Genomic DNA, 26,563 nt, shown 5'->3' on the forward strand with positions numbered 1-26,563 from the left:
CTAAATTGCCTTGGTCCCAGCCCTGCACTGCCAGAGAGTTGAACAAATCTTATTATCATTGTATAAGCTATAGCAGGAAGTGATATGTTAGTGGTGTCTTATGTAGGAATTCTGAATAAATAAAAATTGTCCAAGGAAACAAGTTTTTGTTCTGTAATATTTTTAATAATGTGATCCCAAGACATTAAAATGATAATAAAACAGCAACAAATAACATCTGTAGGGCTTATTAAGTGCCGGGCACTCTACCAAATACTGTATTATTTATGTACTCTTTGCAGCATTGATATCCAATGAGATAGGTTCTATTGTTGCATTTATTTTAAAAATGTAGGAACTGCAACATAGGAGAAGTTAAATAGTTTGTCCAAAGTCACAAAGCTCATAAATGGCCTAGCCAGTATTTGAATTCTCCCATTCATACTTCGGAGCCCTGGTGGCATAGTGGTTAAGAGCTCAGCTGCTAACCAAAAGATTGGCAGTTCGAACCCACCAACCACTCCTTGGAAACCCTATGGGGCAGTTTTACTCTGTCCTATAGGGTTGCTATGAGTCAGAATTGACTCGATGGCAACAGGTTTGGTTTGGTTTGTTTGTTTGTTTTTATTCATACTTCAGAACTTGTATTCTTAACTTCTACACTAAATTGTCTACTTGTATAGGTGGGCAGAATAGACTTTTGTGAGATGACCAGGGAACCATATCCCCATTTATAATGAATTTTACTGCAGAAACAATTCTACTAAAGAACTTCAGCAGTCAGCTTCAAAGATTCAGTTATTGGCACATAACCTTTTTAAGAGCTGGCAGTTCCATTGCCCAATTAAAAATAGGCAGTGAATTTGAATAGATGTTGCATCAAAGAAGATAAACAGATGACCAACAAGCACATGAAAAGATGCACAGCAATGTTAGTCATTAGCAAAATGCACATCAAAAACAAAATGAGATACCACTTCACATTCAGAAGGATGGCTACAATCAAAAATGACACAATGACAAGTGTTGGCAAACATGGAAAAATTGGAACCTTCATACACTGGTGGGAATATAAAGTAGTTCTGCAGCCACTGTGGAAAAGTTTGGCAATTCCTCAAAAAGTTAAAATACAGTTACCATATGGCCCAGTGATTTCACTCCTAGATAAATTTGCCCAAGAGAAATGAAAGCTTACATCCACCCAATAGTGTACAAAAACTCTTCTATATATTTCTGCCCCTCCCCTTCTATGTTAAAGCCTTTTTCAAATTGGAGAAGAAATAGAAAGTGCATGAAAAACTGTGAAGTGATATATATATATTACCATCACATGATTTAGAATTTGATTATGTGCTACCTGGTCTCCCTGAATTCTTACTTGAGTTTTTTTTTTTTTTTTTAATTTTCCCAAGTAGATTATAAACTCTAAGATCAGGCAGAGTTTTGCTTTCTAGTTTATTAAATAGTGCCTCTTTAGCCATGTAGAAGGTAATTCACTGAAGAATTATTTTTGTTCTTTTTGGTTGATTTGACTGGACTGTTTGAAACTGATGATTTAATATAAGATTATGCTGTCTTTTATTGCACTTTTAGAATTATTAAACTACTTTCAGAGTACTCCATGTTAGGTTATCTTAAATTTTTTTTGTATTTTTTTTTTGGGCTATGAATACTAATGCAACTGTTTTCCTTCCAGCCTAGTGTGTTAATCGTAACGTACAAGGAACCTGCAAAATCATCTGCTCAGTTTGGATCCTATAAACAAGCTGAATGGAGGCCAGATAGTACCATGATAGCTGTGTCAGTAAGTAGATTTTTCAGCTTTGATAGTGTTTTCTTATGAAATCATTGCATTTCATTTAAATTCGATTCCCTTAGATGGCTTCCCTTCAGTCTTCTGCATTCCAGCATTTGTGTTCTGGTGTTAAGAATAGCTGTGCTAATTCGTCTATTCATGTTATTCTTGTATCATCTTTGTCGACTCTACTACTTCCACTCATCCCTAAACATGCTGCTTATATTCTTATCTGTTTGTTACATGCTGCCTATATTCTTATCCATTTGCTGTTTTTACTTTCCTGTTTTTTCCTTGAAGTCTAATTTGGTTTTTTGCATTTTTAATCCTGACCTCCAAAGATTTCCCACAAAAATAATAGACTTTATGTGTTTATCTCATAATAATTCTTACATCCATTTGGATCTGTTTTTAAATTTCTCTTCTGTTAATTTTACCTCTTCAATTTATGTTTTATCACTGGCATGTCTAGTGTTGGAACTATCAGCTGATTTGCAGTAACAATAATAAATATGGGTAACAGTTATTGATCACCTCCTGTGTAGGTGTTATTGTAATCAGTTCATGTAGATCATCTTATTTAATCTTTAGATCAACATTTTGAAGTAGATACTGTTATCCCTCATAATAGATGAGTAAACTGAGGCTTTGAGAAATTAAGTTTTATCCATAATTACAGTATTCAGTAACATGAAGTGGAATCTGCTAAGATGTGTTTCAGTTGGTAGTAAAAGTGTAGAGCAGAAAAAGGCTTAGTTGAACAAATTTACAAAGCTTATAGAAATACACTGTTTTTAAAGTCTATTGTTATGATATTATTCGTCAGCAGATACTTTGTGAGAAATATTTGAATTTATCATGTGTTATTGAATCAGTAGTGTTAACGGTAAACTTCATGCACTCTCTTGGATCTAACCATCATCAGTTGTTTTAATTTTCATCTGAAATAGAAGCTGAATATACTGACCTGCAATATCACATAGCTGTTTGATGACTTACCAGTAGTAAAGTTTTATTGTAAATATTTTGAGCGCAGAGCTGAGATTAACTTTTAAAAAAAACAAAAAACAAGAACTGCCTTCAACCACTTATTGAATACTAAATAGTTTTGGAGCTTAGCTTTAGCTGCCAACTTGATAATTTTTTTAATGAATTCAACCTGAAAGTACAAGGCAAAACAGCCCTTATTTGTGAAACATGTGGTAAAGTCATTTAGTTGATAACTACTGTTTGAATCACAAGTAATATCAAGCTGCTTTTTACATTTCCATTGTTGTCAAGAGTTAAGAAGATCTCTATTCCCACACAAAATTAGCAGTGGATAGATATTTGGAACTCAAACCACAGTTCTAATAGCATTTTGCAGACCCTGAGGCAAGTGCAAAGGAAATTTCCATATTTCAAAATCCCTCCTGTAATTGAGGAGCTTCCACCTAACCTTCAATTAGACATAATTAATCTGCAGCATAATGACATGATAGGCAAATATCAAGAGAAGAATCTAATAAAATTAAATAAATGCCTTCCAAATGGTGAATATATTCAATTAAAATCATATGGTCATAGATTGATACTAGTATTTGACAGAACCTGTGTGAAAAGGCATTTTCAAATGTAAAATATGTAAAATTTCATTACAAACCAGCATTAACAGATGAAATTTTGTATTTGATTTTGTGGTAGGGATCACTAACTTTGAACCTCAATTAATCAAAAATGTTACTCACGTAAAAAGAGTTCCATTCTCTTTAGACCAGTATTATCAAAAAATTGTACTCAATTATCATTACAGTTAATATTTAGAATTTTGTTACTACAAGTTACGGAAATTTATTTTCTTTCTTGTTATGTGAGTACCTGCATAATATCCTTGATTTTGCCTCTTGGCCTGCAAAACCTAAAGTTTTTTTTTTTTTTTTTTTAATATTTTCTAGTACATGCAGAAAAGTTGGCCAACCCTTGTCCTACATCATGAAGTCCAAAATAAGCCTTGCATTTAAGATCTTTTAATCTCTAGAACCTTACTTCATTACTTCTCTGGTGTTATTTTTTTGTTCTTGTTCTACACAAACCCTCCTTAGCCAAACTTTTTTTTTTTTCTTCTTTTCATTATTCCTTTGGAATAGTCATAGAAAAGTGTCAAAATTTGCTGACTACATGTAGAGGATGAGTGAGCATGAAAAATTTAAGTGACTGATTTCTAGCTTAGATGACTGGGTAGATGCTGATGGCAGTTAGGGGAAAAAATATAAGAGGAAGAACAAGTTTATGAAAGAAGGTAGGAATATCTGGTTTTGGTTTCATGTGTCTGTTGGAACAGAGTGAGAGGGCCCTAAGAGGAAATGCTGTCTAGATTATGTGCAGTTACCAGCGAAAAAGAGCTGGAGTTTGTTTTGAACAGTGTGAGGAAAACTTTTTTGTAGTGGTCTCATTAAAAACCCAGTAAGGTAGTACTTCAGCTGCGTTTTATTTAATTTTCCTGCTCAGCTCTTTTGGACAATCCCTAGGCTTTTTTTGATACAGAAATTTTAATTCTTACATGCAATGGCAGTAAATTAGTTATGGTTGCCAATTTTAGAAATAAAATTTTAGCTACCCGTGTAGTTACATTCTGAAATGGAGGACACTGTAAATCAGTGTCTTAAAGTTTAGGTTAATACTTTATATGTAATAATCCTCTCCATAGTAGATTTTTTTTTTTAAGTATTTATTTATTTTTATTTTTTTCATTGTACTTCAGGTGAAGGCCCACAGAACAAACAGTTCCCCGTGAAACAGCAGCACACACACTGTCCCACGACATTGGTCAACAACCCCGCAACATGTCAACCCTCTAACTTCTCAATCCCCTTCTTTGGTGAAAATACACATAGCCAAAGATACACCACCTCAAAAACTTCCACATGCACAGCTCAGCGACACCGATCATGCTCCTCCAACCATGCTGCCACTCTCACCCAAGATGAAGGCCCACAGAACAAAACAGCCTCCCATCCAACAGTTACTTCACATGCTGCCCCCTGACAATGGCCAACAACCCCCCCCACAACACATCAACAATGTCCCCACTCAACCCTGGGTTCCCCACCATCAGCTTCCCCGTCCCCCTCTGCCCCCGGGCCCCCGTCGCCGGACTACCGTACCTCACCAGTCCCATCTGGCTCTACGGGGCTGTCCGCTCCCAGGCCGAATGGTGAACCTCGGAGATAACCCCACCACCGAGCCAAAAAGGTGTCTGGGGGCCACACTCTCGGGGCCTCTCCAGTCTCCTTTAGTCCAGTAAATCTGGTCTTCGTTTTGTAAGTTAGAATTTTGTTCTACATTTTTCTCCAGCTCTGTCTGAGACCTTCTGTTGTGATCCCGGTCAGAGCAGTCAGCAGTGGTAGCCGGGCACCATCTAGCTGCACTGGACTCAGTCCGGTGGAGGCCCTGGTAGCTGTGGACCATCCGTCCTTCAGACCAATCTTTTCCCTGTATCCTGCCCTCCTCATTCTCCCTTGCTCCCGAAGGGATGAGACCAGCAGAGTATCCTAGATGGCTGCCCACAGGCTTCCAAGACTCCAGACACTTCCATAGTAGATATTTTTATTAGAACTCTAATATATATGTCTAGAAGAAGAGGGATGGATTATGAGAGATTACAAAATAAGTGCAGAATAATGTACTTTAATTTGAAAAAAAACGAGACTAGTTTTTCTCCAGATATTACCTTCTGGCATTATAAAACTGTTACTTGCAGATTTGATTAGAAAAGTTTATGACTGAGTTAAAATAAGTTCTGATGGAAGAACATGGATCTCTTTTGAACTATTTCACATTAACTAATTATTAATGCAGTGGCTACCTTGCGTGCTGTACTACATGTTAGAAACCAAAAAGGTTAGACAAAGTTATCCTTGCCCTCAAGTTGGGGAAATAAAATCCATGCATATAAGTAACAAATTTTAATGTCTTGTGTTTCCTTCCACTTCTCCATGGTCACGTTAATATATTGTTGTTAGTTATTTTCTCCTAAGTAGGATTGCTGTGACAACGGGTATATGTGTATTCATTTTAATAAATGTTGCCAGATTATTTTTCTGTAAAATTCTATCAGTTCCCAGTGTCACTCTATGTGTTCTTAGGATTCCTGTTTATGAACATTTATACCTGTATTAGATTAGTGAAAATGGTCATTTTAATGCCCCTTTTTGGAGCGCTGGTGGCGCAGTGGTTAAGAGCTGTGGTTGCTAACCAAAAGATGGGCAATTTGAATCCTCCAGCCACTCCTTGGAAACTCTGTGGGACAGTTCTGCTCTGTCCTATAGAGTCACTATGAGTTGGAATTGACTTGACGGCAATGGTTTTTTTTTTTTGTCTCATTGCAGTGAAGTTTGGCATCTTTTCATATTTTTTTTGGCTCTTTGTACTTGATCTCCAGGTTGCACATTTTTATCCATTTTTCAGTAGGATTGTCTTTTGTATGAGCTTTTTACTACTGATAGTTGTTATTAATAATGAATATTAATTATTAATGATAATTGTCATCCATAAGTATTTCAAATACCTAATATGGATGGTATGGTCATCACACTGTTTTGTTCTTCTTATCTAAACTTTAAACATTGTTTACTGTCTTTCAAGTCTCCCACAAACCTAGAATATTCATTCCAGGTTAGCTTGCTTGTCCTTTTCCCTGTAATTCCAATGCCAAGAGCATTTTCTAACACAAGGTGTGCAGTCACATATTAAAAGAATAACTGAACATACCATTCTTTAACTTTGGTAAAGGATATCCTGCCTAGGTATAGGATTCTTACATGGAGATTCTTTTTTTTTTTTTTTTTTTTTTTTAAGCCATAGGCTTTTGTTAAGGATCGAATCGTGTCCCCCAAAAACGTGTGTCAACTTGGCTAGGCCATGATTCTTAGTATTGTGTGATTGTCCTCCGTTTTGTCATCTGATGTGATTTTCCTGTGTATTGTAAATCCTACTTCAATGATGTTAATGAGGCAGGACTCAGTCTACAAGATTAGATTGTATATTAACTCCATCTCTTTTGAGATATAAAAGAGAGAAGCGAGCAGAGAGACAGGAGGACTTCATACCACCAAGAAAGCAGCACCGGGAGCACAGCGCGTCCTTTGGACCTGGGGTTCCTGCGCTGAGAAGCTCCTAGACCAGGGGAAGATTGAAGACAAGGACCTTTCTCCAGAACTGACAGAGAGAGAAAGCCTCCTCCTAGAGCTAACACCCTGAATTCAACTTCTAGCCTCCTGAACTGTGAGAGAATAAACTTCTGTTTGTTAAAGCCATCGACTTGTGGTATTTCCGTTACAGCAGCATTAGATAACTAAGATGTTCTAATATCCTTTAGTTTCCAGTGTCACTCATGAGAAATCTAGTGCTGATCTGCTCATCTTTCCTTTGCAGGCAACCTTTTCTTTTTCTCTGAATGATTTTTGTCTTTATGATTGAAATTCAGTAATTTCTGCATATTATCTGTAGGTGTGTATCTTATTTTATTAAATTGTACCCCCCCATGCTCTTTTTTTTCCCTGTAACTTAATATTTGCAAACCTGAATTTGTCCTCCTAGTTTTTTAATCCTTTCTATAATGATTTTCCATGTCATGAGATCGTTGCCATTTAATCTTCTGGAACAAAAGGTTCAGTTCTCAGGATTATTCTTCATTAGTTCATCTGCTGAATTTTTCTATTAGAGATACTTTTAGCTCTGAAAAGTCCTATTTATCTTCTAATTGCTTCCTCTTGAAACTTTTAAATACTTTTCCTTATTTTCTTTACATTCTTCTGTCTCTTCCATGTAACTCATCAGTAGGAGCCGTGTATTTTACCTGTTCTAATAATGTGGTCTTCCATCATTGAGTTACAGAGTTCCTTTAACAAGTTGTATTTTCCTTTGCTGTGCTCTGTTAGCCACTGTAGAGATATGGCTTTTGTGCAGGTCTCTCTGGCAATGCAAACCAGATGTTGTATAAAACAGCAGTTTGCAGGGACAGACCAGCTCACAAACTCTTGCTCTCTACTGAGGCTGAGGGCAAGCCTCCCCTATTCTCAGGTAGTGTCTCTGAGAGAAAGGGCCTTAAGCTGAAGGCTTTCTCAGAGCTTAAGGTCTGGGAGTAATTCAGCTCACATGCAACCCCTACTGTATGTCTGTTGAGGTTAGCAGGGCAGCCCTGCCAGTGTCCGCTTGCAGGAGCAGACACCTTTAGCCCTTTTCTGAGGGGAGTCACAGGATTCTGCTTTTTAGGCTCACTTAGGGAGCTTTTAAATCCCAGGTTTTGGCCCAGTGCCTCAAGGAATAGCAAAGCTAACGTTCCCTTCTCTTTGGTCCCCTCAGTACCTATTCTCTCCCTAGGGAGAACTCAAGAGGTCTTGATGCCTCTGAAAGCATCCTCCAAGCTCAGCCAGCACATTTTTTGATATTTGTTCTCCCAATAGGTGGAGGAGAAGGTTAGGGGTGCAGGCTCAGGTCCTCCAAATTCTTAGAATCCAGAAGCTAACTTTAAGTAAACCACTTCTACCCATTGTTCAACTTTTTATTTTCATCTACCTGTAAAAGAGGTGGTTTTTTTTCATTTTTTTTACTTATGATAGAGAATAATACCCATGGAGAATTATTAGTTATTTGGTAATAGTTTAGAAAGGTGACTAATATTTTTGGATCATCTGTTCAGTAAGACAGTCTTTGTATGGACATATGTGTCCTTTTCTCTTGGCTTAATACCGAAAAGTGGAATGACGGGGTCATCAGGTAGGTGTCTGTTTAACTTTTTAAGAAACTGCTAAACTTTTTTCCAAAGTGGTTGTCCCATTTTACATGCCTACAAGTTGTGTATGAGAGTTCTCATTCCTCTACATTTTTGCCAACATATGGTATGGACTACATTCTTAATTTTATCTACTCTAATAGATATATAGTGGTATCTTAAAGTTTTAATTTGCATTTACCTAATGAGTAATGATGAACATCTTTTCATTTGTTTATTGGCCGTGTGTAGGGCAGTGTTTTCTTGAGTAGATAGAGGGGTATTCCAATGACCTATTTCTTTTCAGTGAACCTTGGTAATTTGTGTCTTTCAAAGAATTTGTCCTTTTCATCCAAGTTGTTGAACTTATTGATGTCACCTCTCTAATTTCTGATATTTTGCATTTCTTCTTTCTGTCCTAATCAGTCTAGAAGGAGGTGGGTCACCTTTAGTTATCTTAAACAGATTTTTGTTACATTGATTTTTCTTTATTTTTCTATTTTATTGATTTCCACTCTAATCTCTATTATTTCCACTTGCTTTGGGTTTCATTCACGCTTTTTTTTTTTTTAGTTTAAGGTGAAGACGGAAGTACTTGATTTAAGATTTTTCTTTTCTTGTAATATAGGCATTTAAGGCTATAAATTTCCCCTTGAGTACTGCGTTAGCAGCATCCCACAATTTTGATGTTGTGTTTTCATTTGTATTTTGTTATTTCCCTTTTGGTTTCTTCTTCGATTCATGGATTATTTAGAAGCATGCTACTTAGTTTAAAAATATTTGTTCTGTTACTGATTTTTTCTGTTATTGATTTCTAACTTAATTCCATTGTAGTCAAGGAACATGCATCATATATATTTTACTTTTATGTATACTAGTAACCCCAGCACACTTTATTATTATTCTCAATTAAATAGTCAGTTGTCTTTTAAAGAAGTTTAAATGCAATTTAATTCAGATTTTTTTTTTCTGACTCCTACCTCTCTCCTTCAGGGACTCCATTTAGGTGTATATTAGGCCATTTGGAGTTGTCTCAGTATTCACTGATGCTCTTTTTGTGTGTGTTCATTATGGATAATTTTTATTGCTGTGCTTTCATAATCAGTGATCTTTTCTTCTGAAATGTCTTATCTGCCATTAATCCCATTCAGTGTATTTTTCTTCTCCGGTATTTTAGTTTTCATCTCTAGAGTTTGGTCTGGGTCTGTCTTGGTCATCTAGTGCTGCTATAACAGAAATACCGCAAGTGGATGGCTTTAACAAAGAGAAGTTTATTCTCTAACAGTTCAGTAGGCTAGAAGCCCGAATTCAGGGCGCCACCTCCAGGGGAAGGCTTTCTCTCTCTGTCAGCTCTGGAGGAAGGTCCTTGTCATCAGTCTTTGCTTGATCTGGGAGCATCTCAGCACAGGAACCTGAGGTCCTTAAGACGTGCTCTGCTTCTGGCACTGCTTTCTTGGTGATGTGAGGTCCCCATGTCTCTCTGCTTGCTTCTCTCTTTTATATCTTAAAAGAGATTGGCTTAAGACACTATCTAATCTTGTAGATCTCATCAATACAACTGCCACTAATCCATCTCATTACATCATAGTGATAGGATTTACAACACATGCGGAAATCACATCAGATGACAAAATGGTGGATAATCATACAATACTGGGAATCCTGACCTAGCCAAGCTGACAGATATTTTTGGGGAACACAATTTAATCCAAGACAGGGTCTATTCCCTACCATTTTGAACATATGGAATAGTGTTATAATTGGTTTAGTGCCCTTTTGTGCTAATTCTTATACCTGGTTCTTTTCTGGGTCATTTTTGATTGGTTGGTTTTTTTCACCTCATTATGTCTTGTATTTCCTGCCTCTTTACATCCTTAATCGGTTGCCAGACATTGTGAATTTTACTTTGTAGTGTGTAGGATATTTTTTAGTCCTGTAAATCTTGAACTTTGTTCTGGGATGCAGTGAAGTTACTTGGAAATAGTTTGATCCATTCATGTCTTGATTTTATGCTTTGTTTGGCAGGTTGGAGCAGTGATCAATCTAGGATTAATTATTCTCCAGTACTGAGATAATACCTTTCTAGGATTACCGCAGGAATACCTGAGGACTAGCTTCCTGAGTATTCTACCAGGTGCCGCAGGAGTTATGAGTTTCATCAGTCCTTTTGAGGGTAACAGGCACTGTTCCCAGCCCTGTATGAGCACCATGCACTTTTCCCTTTCCTGACCCTTTTGTATTCTTCTTTCTCCCACCTTGGGAAGTTTCCTCATACTCATGGCCTTATCAGTGTTCTGAGGTTTCTCTCTGTGTGTAGCTCTCTTCTTTCTGGTACTCTGTGTCATGTGAATTCTAATAGTATGCCTTGGAGAGAGAAAAAAAATTATAATTAAAATATGGGATGATAATAGGAAATAGAGCCCTCCAGAGTCTTTATTTTGTTCTTTTATTTATGAAGACAAATTAGTTCTGCTGGGGAAAGAGGGGAGAGTGAATGAATATATGTGTGTGTATGTATCTTTAAGGTATTGCGATTGCTGTCTACAGATTAAGCAGTAGTTATATGTGTTATTTGCCTTGTTCTCCCTGCACTCTTAGCTCTGTCTCCTCAACTCAGGGAGGAGACTCAGGGAGTCTTCCAGGCTCTGCCTCAGTTTCTCTTTTCTGTGCTGTGGCCTGGAAACTCAAAGCATAAGCTGCGGCAATTGTAGGGCTCACCTCAGTTGTTTCTGATTTCTCAAAGGTCACTGGCCTTCATTGTCTGATGTCCAATGTTTTGAAAACCTTTGTTTCATGTATCTCATCTGTTTTTGTTTTTTTTTTTTTTGTGTATGTTTGCTTGTTTGTTTCAGGTGGGAGCATAAATCTGTTCTGACTTAACCCATCTTGGCTGGAAAGAGAAGTCTGTTTTTTTCCCCCCAAAATTAGTGGTCTGGTACAAAATAAAGTGGTAGTATTAGGGATAATAATTTCTGATGAGTACTTATTCATGACAAATGGTCAGCGGGCTGCATGGGCCAGGAATCGAACCAGAGCTTCCCGTGCGGCAGGCGAAAATTCTACCACTGAACCACACGTGTGCTGCTGGTGTTGCATTCATTAAATGTCAAAAAGAACATTACAAGATCTATCCTGAAGTACAGTGCTGTCAGTGATAGGATAATATCCACATGCCTACAAGGAAGACCACTTAATACAACTATTATTCAAATTTACACACCAACCACTAAGGCCAAAGATGAAGAAATTGAAGATTTTCACCAACTTCTGTAGTCTGAAATTGATCGAATATGCAATCAGGATGCATTGATAATTGCTGTGATTGGAATGTGAAAGTTGGAGACCAAGAAGAAGGATTGGTAGCTGGAAAATATGGCCTTGATAATAGTAACCATGCAGGAGATTGCATGATAGAATTTTGCAAGACCAACGACTTCTTCATTGCAGATACCTTTTTTCAACAATGTAAATGGTGACTATACACATGGACCTTGCCAGATGGAATTCACAGGAATCAAATCGACTACATTTGTGGAAAGAGACAATGGAAAAGCTCAATATCATCAGTCAGAACAAGGCCAGGGGCCAACTGCGGAACAGACCATCATTTGCTCATATACAAGTTCAGGTTGAAACTGAAGAAGATTAGAACAAGTCCATGATTGCCAAAGTACAGCCTTGAATATATCCCACCTGAATTTAGAGACCATCTCAAGAATAGATTTGATGTGTTGAACACTAATGACGAAAGACCAGATGAGTTGTGGAATGACATCAAGACCATCATACATGAAGAAAGCAAGAGGTCATTAAAAAGATAGGAAAGAAAGAAAAGACCAAAATAGATGTCAGGAGAGACTCTGAAACTTACTCTTGAACATCCAGTAGCTAAAGCAAAAGGAAGAAATGATGAAGTCAAAGAGGTGAACCGAAGATTTCAAAGGGCGACTCGAGAAGACGGAGTTATAATGACGTGCAAAGAGCTGGACATAAAAAACTAAAAGGGAAGAACATGCTTGGCATTTCTCAAGCTGAAAGAACTGAAGAAAAAATTCAAGCCTCGAGTTGCAATACTCAAGGATTCTATGGGAAAAATATTAAATGATGTCAGGAGGCATCAAAAGAAAATGGACGGAATACACAGAGTTACTATACCAAAAGGAATTGGTTGACGTTCAGTCATCTCAGGAGATAGGATATGATCAGGAACCAATGGTACTGAAGGAGGAAGTCCAAGTTGCACTGAAGGCATTGGCAGAAAACAAGGCTTCAGGAATGGATGAAATACCAATCAAGGTGTTTCAACAAACAGATGCAATGTTGGAAGTGCTCACTTGTCTGTGCCAAGAAAGTTGGAAGACCACTACCTGGCCAACTGACTGGAAGAGATCCATATTTATGCCTATTCTCAAGAAAGGTGATCCAACCGAATGTGGAAATTATCAAACAATATCATTAATATCACATGCAAGTAAAATTTTACTGAAGATCATTCAAAAGTGGCTGCAGCAGTATATCGACAGGGAACTGCCAGAAATTCAAGCCGGATTCAGAAGAGGACGTGGAACCAGCGATATCATTGCTAATGTCAGATGGATCCTGGCTGAAAGCAGAGAATACCAAAAAGATAATTTACCTGTGTTTTATTGACTATGCAAAGGCATTCGACTGTGTGGATCATAACAAATTATGGATAGCATTGGGAAGAATGGGAATTCCAGAACACTTAATTGTGCTCATGACAAACCTGTACATAGATCAAGAGGCAGTCGTTCGAACAGAACAAGGGGATACTGCATAGTTTAAAGTCAAGAAAGATGTGCGTCAGGGTGGTATTCTTTTACCATACCTATTCAATCTGTATGCTGAGCAGATAGTCTGAGAAGCTGGACTCTGTGATGAAGAATGGGGCAGCAGGATTGGAGGAAGACTCATTAACAACCTGCAGATGATACCACCTTGCTTGTTGAAAGTGAGGAGGACTTGAAGCACTAACCGATAGAGATCAAAGACCACAGCCTTCAGTATGGATTACTCCTCAACATAAAACAAAAACCCGCACAACTGGACCAATAAGCAACATCATGATAAATGGAGAAAAGATGGAATTTGTCAAGGATTTCATTTTACCTGGATCCACAATCAACACTCACGGAAACAGCGGTCACAAAATCAAACAACGCATTTCATTGGGCAAATCTGCTGCAAGAGACCTCTTTAAAGTGGCAAAGATGTCACTTTGAGGATTTAACAGCAACGGGTTTATGTATGTACAAAGTCTGGAAGATGATATAAAAAATGTTAAGTTTTTATCTTGAGGTGGTGTGATTTGGAGTGATTTATTCAATATTATGGATATTTTTCCAGTTTTTAAATAATGAATATGTAAAATAAAATTGAAAAAACAGAAAACACCATTGTGCAGATCACTGTTTAGAGTATAAAAGTACTAGTTTGTTATTTCAGCCTTATTTGAAGCTTCATATGACAGTATGTTGGAATAGAAAATAAGTTTCACGTATCAAGTTCTTATCTATAAATTAGTATGGGAATCTTTGTAATGTATCATCAGGTCATTGGAGCCAGATGTATAAATCTATCTTGTGTTTCATAATAAAAATAGATGCATCCTAAAGAAGAAATTTAGTATAACTTGGAATTCTGGTGAGTTTCATCTGGGATGGAAGCTTTGGATAATGGTAGAGGAAGGTGTTGGGATTGCTGCTTGCAGGTTATATATGACATGTTGGACTTAAATTCTTCCTGTCTATAGCAGATTACTATCTACAGTATATATGTTATGCATTAATCATAAAATAATTTTCAAAATATAATTTTGGGTTAACAGGGTAAAACTTCCCAAATGCCAAAACAAAGCAAAATACAAATAAGCAATAAGTATAATAACAACAGCATCTACAACTACTATCATCTCCAGATTTCAAACTCTTCTTCTTAAATGTTGGATTGGCTGAGGTAGTTTGTGTGGTTTTTCAAATCTGCCATTATTACATTTACTATTGAAAAAAATCATATATTTAATATTCACGCCTCTCTTACTAAAAATTTTGGATGCATTATTAATGTCCTTTTTTTTTTTCTTGTTTATAGTTCTTTTCATTTTGAGTGGTTATATATCTATGAACCCAATTCATGAATTCATGGATATACAGAAGATAAGGAAGGGACCTGTAGACTTGTCATTTAAGATTCTTATAGAAATTGTTCGGTCTCTGTGATTAGTCACATAATCTAATAGTATGCCTTGGAGAATGAAAAAATTATAATTAAAATATGAGATGATAGCAGGAAATAGAGCCCTCCATTATCTTTATTTTGGCCTTTCATTTATTAAGACAAATAAATGTAGTTTTGCTGGGAGAAGGGGGGAAAATGAATGTGTGTGTCTTTAAGGTATTCGAATTGCTGTCTACAGATAAAGCTGTAGCTATATACAGTATTTTGGGGATGGAAAGAGAAGGCCATAATATTGTATAGTGGCAGATTTGATATAGTTACATTAAAATACTACTTTTTAAGGATGATCATTTATCATTAAACTTAAAAAATTATTCAAACACAAGACTGTTGATCATGTCAGTGGTAAATGTCATTGAGATTTGGAAGTATATAACATTTAGTAACAGGTAAAGCTTTAGATTATTAGTAAAGAGGATTGATAGAGAATATGCAAGTAGTAAATCAAGCCATTATCTGTAATTTCATCTAGTATACTATATAAAATTTCTAGCTCCTGATGTGAAATGATACTATATTCTCCCTGACATTGTAGTCTTCTAAGCATTTGTTAAAATTATGAGTATATTGTTAGCATTTGATACTCTGAAATGTTGGACATTTGACCGGAGTGATTGATATTCAGGACAGCTTTTGTATGCTAATGTTATTGGTCTGAGTGGTAGGCCATATTATTTAACTTCTCCAGATAATGTAACCGTAGAGCTTTAAAATTTTAAACAGTCACTAATCTGTATAGGGGTAATGCTGTCTGTGTAACTTTGATGTCGTTTGATTTGAAGCCATTTTCCTTTTTATTCTATGTTCTCCATATTATTTATGAGAACATAAAATTGCACATGAGGAATTACAAAGGTGGTCTCATCTGAAGAATCTTAGCACTTTTTCTTTTATACCCCAATATGTTGAACACATAAAATAGTGAATTTTATAGATCACAAAAACAAAAACCCCTGGCTTTGCCGAAGTTCAGTGAGTATTTCCTCTGTCATTCCTTAAGTGAAAAACAGGAAACCAGTACTGGAAAGAAATTTGAAACCTTGGGTAATTTTTTCAGTTTGCCTCAGTTCTACTTTGGGTAAATGCCTACCAGCCTTTAAAATGATAGGAATTCGGTATTAGTCTAAAGTAGTTAGGGCACAACATTTGCCATTTCCCTGTGTTTTGCCTGAAAATGTTTAGTTAGAAACGGGTTAGTATTTTCATATTTATATAAATGTAAAATGGTTGTTTCAGCTTCACAAGTCATAGATGTGTGCCATGATCATATTTTTTTTTAATACCAGTTTATATTTTTAAAATACTTTGTTAACTTAAAAAAAAGAGCTAGCTGATATTCAATTCTTAGAAATTGAAGGTTTGCTGTTTACCTTCTGAGTCTCAGGCTATATTTTATAGTAAATCAGAATCTAGTTGGTTGATTTTGAAATATAAAGTATGATATTCTAAAGTTATACTTGATAAACTTTAGAGTCAAGCATTTTATCATACTGTTACTATTTGGTGGCATTGTTGCTTAAAACCTTGAAACAATTACAGCAGCGTCCAAAAACAGTCTATTTTTAAATTTTTGCAGAATAATCATTGCTTTATTATTGAATAATACAATTTCTGAATAATTTCTATAATATGAAGTATTGATTTTTATTACATGCTTATGGAATATTTCTGAATCCATAAAAACCTTTCTTTTCAAGATGGGTCATATTAAAACAAAGGTCAGTTTTAGTTGCATAATTAGACCACAGTTCTCCAAAGAAGGATTCCTAAGAGTAAACTGTTTTCAACGTAAGAATATATAAAGTTAAAATTCAGGGTTATAGTTAGACCCTTACTCTTTAATTCATGGTTAACAAAATTTATCTTTTTCAGACGGCAAATGGCTACATCTTGTTTTTTCACATTATATCTACCAGAGGGGACAAGTACCTTTATGAACCTGTGTATCCCAAGTAAGTTGTTGTCTTTCGTTCTTTTGATATTAGCATATTTTACATTCAGAAAAACAAAATTTTGGGTTGTCTGAAGTGATTAAAATAAAGCTGACCCAGCATTTCCAAATAGATTCTTTCAAAAATGACTAGATCATTGTAGTTATTTCTTGAATAAAGGATTCTGTAAAAATATGTCTTGGAGTCTTGGATGAATGTACTATATTCCTTCTTGGACATATTCAGAATGACTGTTAACATACTCCAGATTCTAGAGTTCCCAAGTCTTTATTAGGGAGGATCTAAGAGATCATGAGGGAAAGAGGTGAAATGTTAGTGAGCTGGGGGCTCTCTTACCTGTGTGTTTTTGTGTATGTGTAGGGAAAAAATGTACCCCAAAAAGTGGTTGCCTCTTTTGGTTAAAACTTGGAGAAACAAGGACTTTTGTTTCTTTAAACCTGATAGATTTCTGTATATTTTGCCTTGGTTTTTTCTCTATGGCATGCCTTACATTTGAAATTAAAAAAAAAAAACAGTTTTAAAGCATGACTTTTTAAACAAAAAAGTCAAACCGTTAAATCTGGATGAAAATATAAATGAATATGTATCACATTTCTAGATAGTGGGAGAAGGTCAAACTTAATCAGTATATAGGAAATTAAAGTGAAAAACAGATTTCATAAAAGTTTAAATTGCTAAAAATTAAAAGAAACAAAGACCTAACATTAAAAGATAAGTAACCAATGCGAGAAAAGTTTTCAGTAAACCGGGCGAAGGCTTATTATTTTTATGTAAAGAGGTCATATAAGTTGCTAAGAAACACATGAAAACTCCAATAGATAAATAGGCAAAAGACATTAATGGAAAAGTCTTTTAAGAGGAAATATAATAATTAACAAACACATGGAAGATGGTTCATGCCCAATAGTAACTGAACCAAAACAAAAGATTAGATACAACAAAGTAAAAAAAATACACATTTTAATATATAAAAATAGGGTTAAAAAATTTTATAAGTCAGTGCTAACGGAGATATAGTGAAACTTGCATTTTTGTACTCTTCTGATAGTAATTATGCATAAAGGTGTTGACTGTAATACTGTTTATAATAGAAAAAATATGATAGAACACATCCAAATATATGATGATAGGAGAATAGTTAGCAAGTTAACCGTGGTACATCCTTCTCCTAAAGTAATATGCAGTTATTAAATATTATGTCTTAGAAAATATTAACTTGAGAACTTGATCATATTACAATGTTGAGTGAAGAAACAAGTCACAGAAAATGATGTGTATAGTAGGACCACAACTGTGTAAAACAAAACATTTTGTCTAAAGAAAGAGCTAGAAAACCATAATACAGGTATTTATAGTAATTGCTTCTGTGTGATAGAACTGCAGTGATTTTTCCACTTTCAACTCTTGAATTTTCCAAAATCTTTGATACGTACTTTTAATGTGGTAGGAAAAAAAAAGTATTTGCAAAATATAAAGCAATAAGAAATCCGTGGTTTCCCAAAACTGGAACTATGACAATTGTTTGTTTATTTGTTACTATTCTTCAGAATACATTTTGGGAAAGGCTGACCTAGGCCGTGTAGAATGTAGGTCACATTCCTGCATCATAAATTCTAAGGAACTACCTGGATTTTTTTGATACTATAGACAGATTGTTTTTGTAATACATATAATGTTAACTGAGGTGGTAGTTGAGTTTTGGAAATCTTTTGTAATGTCAGAAATTCTTTGATGATGGGATTTAATTTGACTGCTATTTTTCAGAAAAAATTTCAATGCAAAAACCCTCTGCATATAAATTGTACTGTTTAAAATAGTATGGAGAGTATACATGATGAGAAGTTGATGTGTTTGAAAATCTTAAGTTCATTTTTGTGAATAATATAAATCTTACTATTTTTCATTGTAAGTGATAATTTTGTGAGCCATTTGAAGAACTCTTTAAAGTTTCATTTGCTTGCGCATTTTGAGCTGCTACATGTAACCCTTATTGCTTGATTTAGACTTGCACCTATAAAGAAAAAGCAGTAATCGGAATCAACTGAATTTAACTTGATTAATTTATACTACCGTGAGTGGGCAGGGTAGGAAAAATTACTTTTCTTGAAACTGAAAAAATGCTCTTTTATTTCAGCTCAGAAACATGCATTACATAAGTTTACAGTGTTTCTGAAAAGTATTTTGAGACACACTTTCTGTGTTCTTGAGTATTCTAAACAGTTTCTCACCTTCTGGTTGTAACACTCCAGGGGGCATCCACATAACTAAATGATCCTGACAGCATATAACTTGCTGTGTTTGACTATGAATGAATGTTAGACTAGAAAACGAAATAAAGAGCAGTATTCTTTTTTCCGTTTGGGGATTCTTCACTGTATTTAAGATTTTTGGTTACAATACCTGGGCTCAATAAAATGTGCATCCCCTGTAGAGCAATCTGAATAGTGGTTAAGGGGACAGGTTTTGGAGTTAGATAGGCCTGGAAGAGAATGTCATCTCTGCCAGTTTTCAGCTGTGTGATTCTGTCATGTTATTTAATACCTCTAAAACTCAGTTTTCTTGTCTGTAGAATGGTATAGCAGTTGTAATTATGTCATAGAATTAAATGAGGTCATGGATGTTAAATGCTTAGATAAGTGCCTGGTTCCTGGAAAAATTAATAAAGAACAGCAGCAGTTATTTATTTACTGTTGTTAGGTGCCATTGAGTCAATTCTTACTCATAGGGACCCCATGCAGCAGAATACAACTGCCCCATAGCATTTTCTAGGCTGTAACCTTTATTTTGAGCAGATTGCCAAGTCTTTCTCTTGCAGAGCCACTGGGTGGGTTCCACCAGCCTCATTCAGCTAAAAGCCCAGTGCTTAACATTGTGCCACCAGGGCTCCTAATTATTTGTTACTAATATATTTTTTCTTCACCACAATTTTGCTTCTATTTTTTAAGATTTTAAGTGATATTTTAAAAATACGTATACTTAACTTCATAACATACCTCTTCGTCAGAGCTTCAGCTTCAAATAACTGCTACATAAAACCAAGCAAACTCTCTTATGTGGGAACAGTTTTGCAGAGCAGAGCAGATTAGAGTTGGCCTGTTGTGCATTGGTGTGCTGGACTACTTTCTACTTGGGTTCCTTAGTCTAGTAAGTTACTTAGCCTTTCTGCCAAACTTACTTGTAAAATGAGAATACTACATTCTTCCTCAATTGTCAGGGTTATATGAACTCAAGTTTTTAAAACCTAAGTAATAGTGGTTCATATAAGGGTTTGAGGAGAGTAAAAAAAAAGTTTGGTTTCGACAGTGGTGTTGTTATCAGCGTTACTGTAAACCTTTCTGTAGTTCAAATACTAAACATTTAAAAAAAAAATTGGATCCCTATAACAACCTATAAGGTACAGTTACTATGCAAACTGCTGCACAGAGAGGTTAAGTAACTCACCCATAGTTACATGCTAGTACAGCTACGACTCGGACATAAAGGTTATATAGTGTTCTTAATCACTAATACTGGACTGCCTCAACCCTGTTTATTCCCCATCCAGTCATCTGCTACTTTGGGATTTATTTTGGGAGTCAGGAATAGGTGAAAGGAGAAATGATCTGGGGTGGTTTATAATCCAAAATCAAAAACAGACCTATTGCCGTCAAGTGAATTTCGGCTCATAGCAACCTTACAGGACGGAGTAGAACTGCTCCATAGGGTTTCCAAGGCTGTAAATAGTTACGGAAGCAGACTGCCACATCTTTCTCCCCACAAGGTGGGTCCTAACTGTCGACCTTTTGGTTAGCAGCTGAGCGCTTAACCACTATGCCAGAAGGGCTCCTTGGTTTATAATAGTCCTGAAAAATAGAGGGAGCATAATTGAGACTAGTAGTTTGTCCTCCTCTACTAGAAACACATTGTCTCTTGTTTCTCTCTCTAAATCTTATGAGTTCATCTTATGTGTTTTTGTAGAGTATCTCAACTTGCCTGTATTGTATGACATCTTAACCTCAGACTGCATATCCTTTTCCATTATGCTCCATCTGAGAACACAGGTTGGATGCCCCATGATCTTATGTAGTTTCCACATAGTTGTTTCCAGTGTCCTTCCTGTAGATGTTGGGAATCAGTCTTCAACAATGGTGATGGTCTTATTAAATGACTCTTCGTGCCTCAAAGCTCGTTTATTCTAGGGTGAATGAATTTTTCACGTTTTTCTTTTTTAATGTTTTGTATAGGTCCCATTCTATATTAAAATACCTCTTTATATTAATTACACAAACTAGGGGACAGACTAGCTGAAGGTCTTCTTGACTTTTCCTCAGTGTCTTGAAACTTAGGAAATTGTGCCAGGGATAAATCAGAAATAATTTGTGTTTAGCCTTAGAATATATTCACATGTTTATGCTTAAATATGAGTTTAGTATATCCTGAATTTGAAAATCATGCTTAATTTCATCATAATGAAAATAATTGCAACAAATATGTCATCATAATTTATACTTCTTTGAAAGCTGAGATTCTTTTTTCCTTCTATCCTTTCACCTCTACTGTGAACCTCTTTTTGTTAGAGACCAGCCTTATTGAGGCCAAGGTTATCAAATATGACTGTACTGAAAGTCAGTATATTTATCAAATAATTTATTTATATTCTTCACTGAATAATCACTCCAAAACAACTTCAAAGTTTAGCCTTCCTCTCCCCGCCCCAGTATATTTCGTTAGATTGTGAAACTTCTTACCAACAAGCTATTAATGATTTAGTGCTAGATGGGAAGGAAGAAGAGAAGAACTAACTGAAATTAGCAGTTTGTAGCCTTAGCACAATTTACCCTTTCAAACATCCTGCTGCCTACATTAAGTGACACAAACATCTACTAAATCACATCAAATTAGAGAAAAGAAGAGGTCTGAATTATTTATCAAAGTGAAGGTTGTCCTCAACATATTTTTTCCTTTTGCTAAGTTATGAGTGTTAGCTTTCTAGAGAGTAAAATTTATTTATTTTTCCTTAAGTTTCTATAGATTTAAAAAGTTGTTTCTAACAATATACCTTGTTTTAAGAGCTTGACAAAGTATGTTAGTGATCCTGCTTGCATTTTGGATTCCCTTTGAGCTTCTCAAGACATCACATTTGTAGTTTGATTTCAGTATGTGTATATATATTTTCTGTTAATGTACATGTGTGATATGTGTAACCTTTAGCTGTTGAACTTTGCATATTTTGTGCAGCCATTAGCTTACATCACAGTTGCATGAGCAGTTACTAATAGGATTGATGAGGATGTTACTGTATAAGTTCTGGGCTGTGAAAACTGCCCTCTTGTTGGCTGCACGTCTCAGGATAGCAGTTAAATGCTAAGAATGATAGATTTTTTTAAAAAATCTGCCCAGTCCAGAGAGCCCTGCACATTGTTTCTATCAGACTGAAAGCAGTCTGAATGTGTGATAATTTAAGGGAGAAGCAGTTTTTCTTTTTTACTATAAAAGATCCAGTGGTAAGGGTACTACCTCCCTCAGAAAATTTTTGAAAATTCTGTTTTCATCCATTCATCCGTTCATTTAAGAATTGAATTTTCTTTTGCTCCAGGCACCATTGTAGATGCTAGGGATGAGGTGAACAAAGTTGACAAAAACCTCTACTCAGAAAGAATGAAAAATAAGTAAAATGCATTACTAATTAGATGGTATGTTCTATGGAGAAAAATAAAGCAAGAAAAGGGAATAGGGAGTGGGGACACAACTTGAAATAGAATGGTTAGGATTTTCACTGTGAAGATATTTAAAAAGGTCCCAAGGATGCAGCAAAATAGACACTCAGCTGAGGAGCATTCTAGATTGATGAAATTTAGCAGTTGTTAGAAAGTATTATTGTGAATACATTTTAGGTCCTATCTGATCATTTTTAGTTTGAAAGTCAGAAGGGAGGACTTTTTTATTAAGTGTAAAAATAAAAATTACACTCTAAAATTTAAGTAACTTAATCCTGGGAAAGGAGTTAATGTCTTCTTTTACTTTCATCTCCTACAAGCCTATAGCCAGTTCGCTTTTCCTTGCAGACAAATGGCACTACCATTTACTTGAGAGTTTATTTACTCTCCCTACTCATGGCTTCTTAATAGCCAATTCTAGTCAGTATCATTGGATTGCATTGCACTGATGCATTGCATTGGGCAAATCTGCTGCAAAAGATCTTTTTAAAATGTTAAAAAGGAAAGATGGGCGGCAAGGCCAAGATAGCGGAGCAGTCAGATGCTTCCTGTAGTCCTTCTTACAACAAAGACCCGAAAAAGCAAGTGAATCAATTATATATATATATATTTAGGAGCCCTGAACATCAAAGGCAAAGTTGAGGAATTGGACTGAGTGGCAAGGGGAGGGAGAGATGGTTCAGAAGCAGCAAGGAGTTGCCAGACCTGAACCATCAAGAAGCAGTACCCCGCAGCCAGCGCACACTGTGAGGCAAGCAGTGGTGTTCGGGATGTGTTTTCCACATCAGTAGAGATCGAACGGTGGAAAGTCTACTCAAGCTTCCAGAATCAGTGAAAAGTGGCCTTCAACTGGCAAAAGATAAATACAGGCATCTAACCTACCACGCAGATCAAAAAACACCCGCTTTGGGAAAAACCTCTCTCCCATTTACCACCCCTCCCTGCTCTGCAGCAGGTCCCAGGCCAGCTTCGGCCATTGCCATGTCCTCTGGGCTGGAAGTAAGGACCCATCAGGCACCCTGAGCCATTCGCCTGGCCTTGGAGAAGGAACAAATTAACAAACAGGAGTAAATAATCTGCCAGCTCCCCTAAGCCAGGAATTTAAGGTTGGCGCAGCTCCTTTGCCTAGGCACAGACATAAGGGGTCCATGGACTTTGACTGCCTTTCACCCCTGCACAGACCTGTGTGGCCCCATTTCAACAGTGTAGGCCCTCATTAGCACAGTACAACAGGGTATATACCTGAAGCCTAACTTTAGCTGTATCATCTATATGGTAGAGTGACAGGTTCATGACATTTGACACCGCTTTGCCCATTAAGCAGTGTCCTCACCTACCCACATCCTTGGCCTAAGGACTGGTGGTGGCTGTACCCATGCCACCTGGCCACTCGCAACAGGGGTCCAAGAATAAGTGGTGCTTCCCAGTCCTTACAGCCAACAGCATTGGGTACCCATAGTCTGGCTACAAAACACACCCACCTGCACACTCTAGGGAACAGGGACACGTTTCCCTCCCAGACACTCGGGCAGCCGTCAGCCCCCTGCCTTGCTTATTGCGTGAGCCCCTATTGCAGCCAGATACCTGTGCCTACACCAATCACCCCTGCCCATCTAGGACTGTAGGTGAGAGCCTGCACCACACACTTAGTGACCAACTACCTGGACATCTGACCTGTATCCACACAAGAAAGGTAAACAGACTCCTAGGCTCGTGTACCTAGTAACAGATCTAACCACCTAGTGACAGGACCATGGTTTCAGGGGACATCTAGGTCAACTGGCATAACAAAGTTTATTAAGAAGATGTTCTGCATCCCACTTTGGTGAGTGGCGTCTGGGGTCTTAAAAGCTAGTGAGCCGCCATCTAAGATGCATCAATTGGTCCCAACCTACCTGGAGCAAAGGAGAATGAAGAACACCAAAGACACAAGGAAAATATGAGCCCAGGAGACAAAAGGGCCACATAAACCAGAGACTCCCATCAGCCTGAGACCAGAAGAACTAGATGGTGTCCCACTACCACCAATGACCACCGCCCTGACAGGGAACACAACAGAGAGTCCCTGATGGAGCAGGAGAAAAGGAGGGTACAGAACTCAAATTCACATAAAAAGACCAGACTTAATGGTCTTACTGAGACTGGAGGGATCCCAGAAGGCATGGCCCTCGGACTCCGTTAGCCCTAAACTAAAACCATTCCCGAAGCCAACTCTTCAGACAGAGATTACACTGGAGTTTAAGACATAAAACGATACTCGTGTAGAGTGTGCTTCTCAGCTCAAGTAGATACATGAGTCTAAATGGGCAGCTCCTGTCCAGAGGCGAGATGAGAAGGCAGAAAGGGAAAGGAGCTGGTTGAATGGACATGGGAACTCTGGGATGGAAAGGAGTGTTCTGTCACAGTGTAGGGAGAGCAACTAGGGTCACATAGCAGTGTGTGTATAAATTTTTGTATGAGAAACTAACTTAAAATGTAAACTTTCATTTAATGCACAATAATAATTTAAAAAAAAGATGTCACTTTGAGGACTAAGGTGCACCTGACCCAAGCCCTGGTATTTTCAGTCACCTCATATGCATGTGACAGCTGGACAATGAATAAGGAAAACCAAAGAATTGATGCCTTTGAAAGATGGTATTGGCAAAAAATATTGAATATACCATGAACTGCCAGAAGAACAAACAAATTTTTCTTGGAAGAAGTACAGCCCGAATGCTCTTTAGAGGCAAGGATGGTGCGACTTCATCTCACATACATTCGACATGTTGTCCAGAGGGACCAGTCCCTGGAGAAGAACACCGTGCTTTGTAAAGTAGAGGGTTAGCTACAAAGAGGAAGATCCTCAATGAGATGGATTGACAGTGGCTGAAACTATGAGCTCAAGCACAACAACAATTGTGAGGATGGTGCCAGACTTGGCAGTGTTTTGTTCTGTTGTGCATAGGGTCACTATGAGTGGAAACCGACTTGATGGGACCTAACAAGTCTGTATCAAATCTCTACCATCTACGTAGCTCTCATCCCTTTTTCCTCCTAATTCCCAGCCCTCTGTTAGTTTGGGTTTTGTCACTTTTCTCCTGGATAATTGTGATATCTTCTTAATCCATCATTTACAATAATCTTTACTACAGTCAATTTTTTTGAACATAAATTTACTTGCCATTTCCCTACATAAAAACTTTCAGTGGCTTTTCTTAGCTTTCAGAATTAGTTATGTTGCTTGTTTTTTTTTTAATTCATCTGAAAAATGGAATTAATGCTATCTACATCCCAAAGTGGTCATTAGGTTTAAATCAGCACCCTAAATTACTACACAGGACATAAAGCTTTAGTGTTCCATAGGGTTTTGGTCTGACCTCTCTTCTGTTCTACATGTTCTTCCTGGCTTTAACTATTCCAGATACGTGGATGGTGTCCAGATCTATTTCTTTAATCTAGTACCACTATCTTGACCTTCAGGCCCACCTTTCCAAGATAAATTCATTTTGATGTCCCTATAGGCAGCCTTAAATTCATCATGTCTAAAACCTAACTTATTTTGCCACTAACAAGCTAATCATGGGCTATTGCTATTGCTTTTATAAACTGTATTGGAGTTACCATCATCTTTTAAACAATTGTATAAACTAGGAAGTCTTGGATTCTTTATTTCTTCAGTCTCCATATTCTTTAGTAATCAAGTGGTATTGATGGATTACAATTCTCCAGTATTTATTTTATTCTCACTGATATTACTAGGGGCCTTTATGACCTCCCCTTGCCTGTTGAAATAGCTTAGTAACAAAGTTGTTTCTCTTCCTCTACTCTCTGGGCCCTGCTTATCAATCCATCTTTGGCATTGATATCAGGTTTATTTTTCAAAACTAGAGACCTGATGATGTGTTTTTCTTTTTTCATAAACTGTTGTTCCTCTCCCGTCTCAAAGATATAAAGTCCAAGCTCTCTAGCCTGGTATTTAGAGCCTGCTTTTCCCGTCTCTAGCATATGAAGTCCACCGTTCCTTAACAATACTATGTAATTTAATGCCTCTGTTCATTTGCTCTTTGCTCTACTTGGTATGCCTCTCCCACTATCTTCTTTCTTTATGTAAGAAAACTATCTGCCTTAGTTTTCAGGCTGAGGTCAAACA

At 36.8% G+C, this 26,563-nt stretch overlaps 1 protein-coding gene across 2 annotated transcripts in view; it reads left to right on the forward strand.

Moving 5' to 3' along the window:
- Nucleotides 1-26,563, forward strand: part of RIC1 (RIC1 homolog, RAB6A GEF complex partner 1) — a 94,882-nt gene that overhangs the window by 16,661 nt on the left and 51,658 nt on the right. For both annotated transcript variants that reach the window (XM_004373481.2, XM_004373480.2), the window contains exons 2-3: nucleotides 1,676-1,783; nucleotides 16,656-16,735. In XM_004373481.2, the coding sequence (XP_004373538.1) occupies nucleotides 1,676-1,783; nucleotides 16,656-16,735 (188 nt within the window). The remainder of the gene's footprint in view (nucleotides 1-1,675; nucleotides 1,784-16,655; nucleotides 16,736-26,563) is intronic.

This window comes from Trichechus manatus, unplaced genomic scaffold (assembly GCF_000243295.1).
Source record: "Trichechus manatus latirostris isolate Lorelei unplaced genomic scaffold, TriManLat1.0 scaffold00025, whole genome shotgun sequence".
Lineage (NCBI taxonomy): Eukaryota > Metazoa > Chordata > Mammalia > Sirenia > Trichechidae > Trichechus > Trichechus manatus.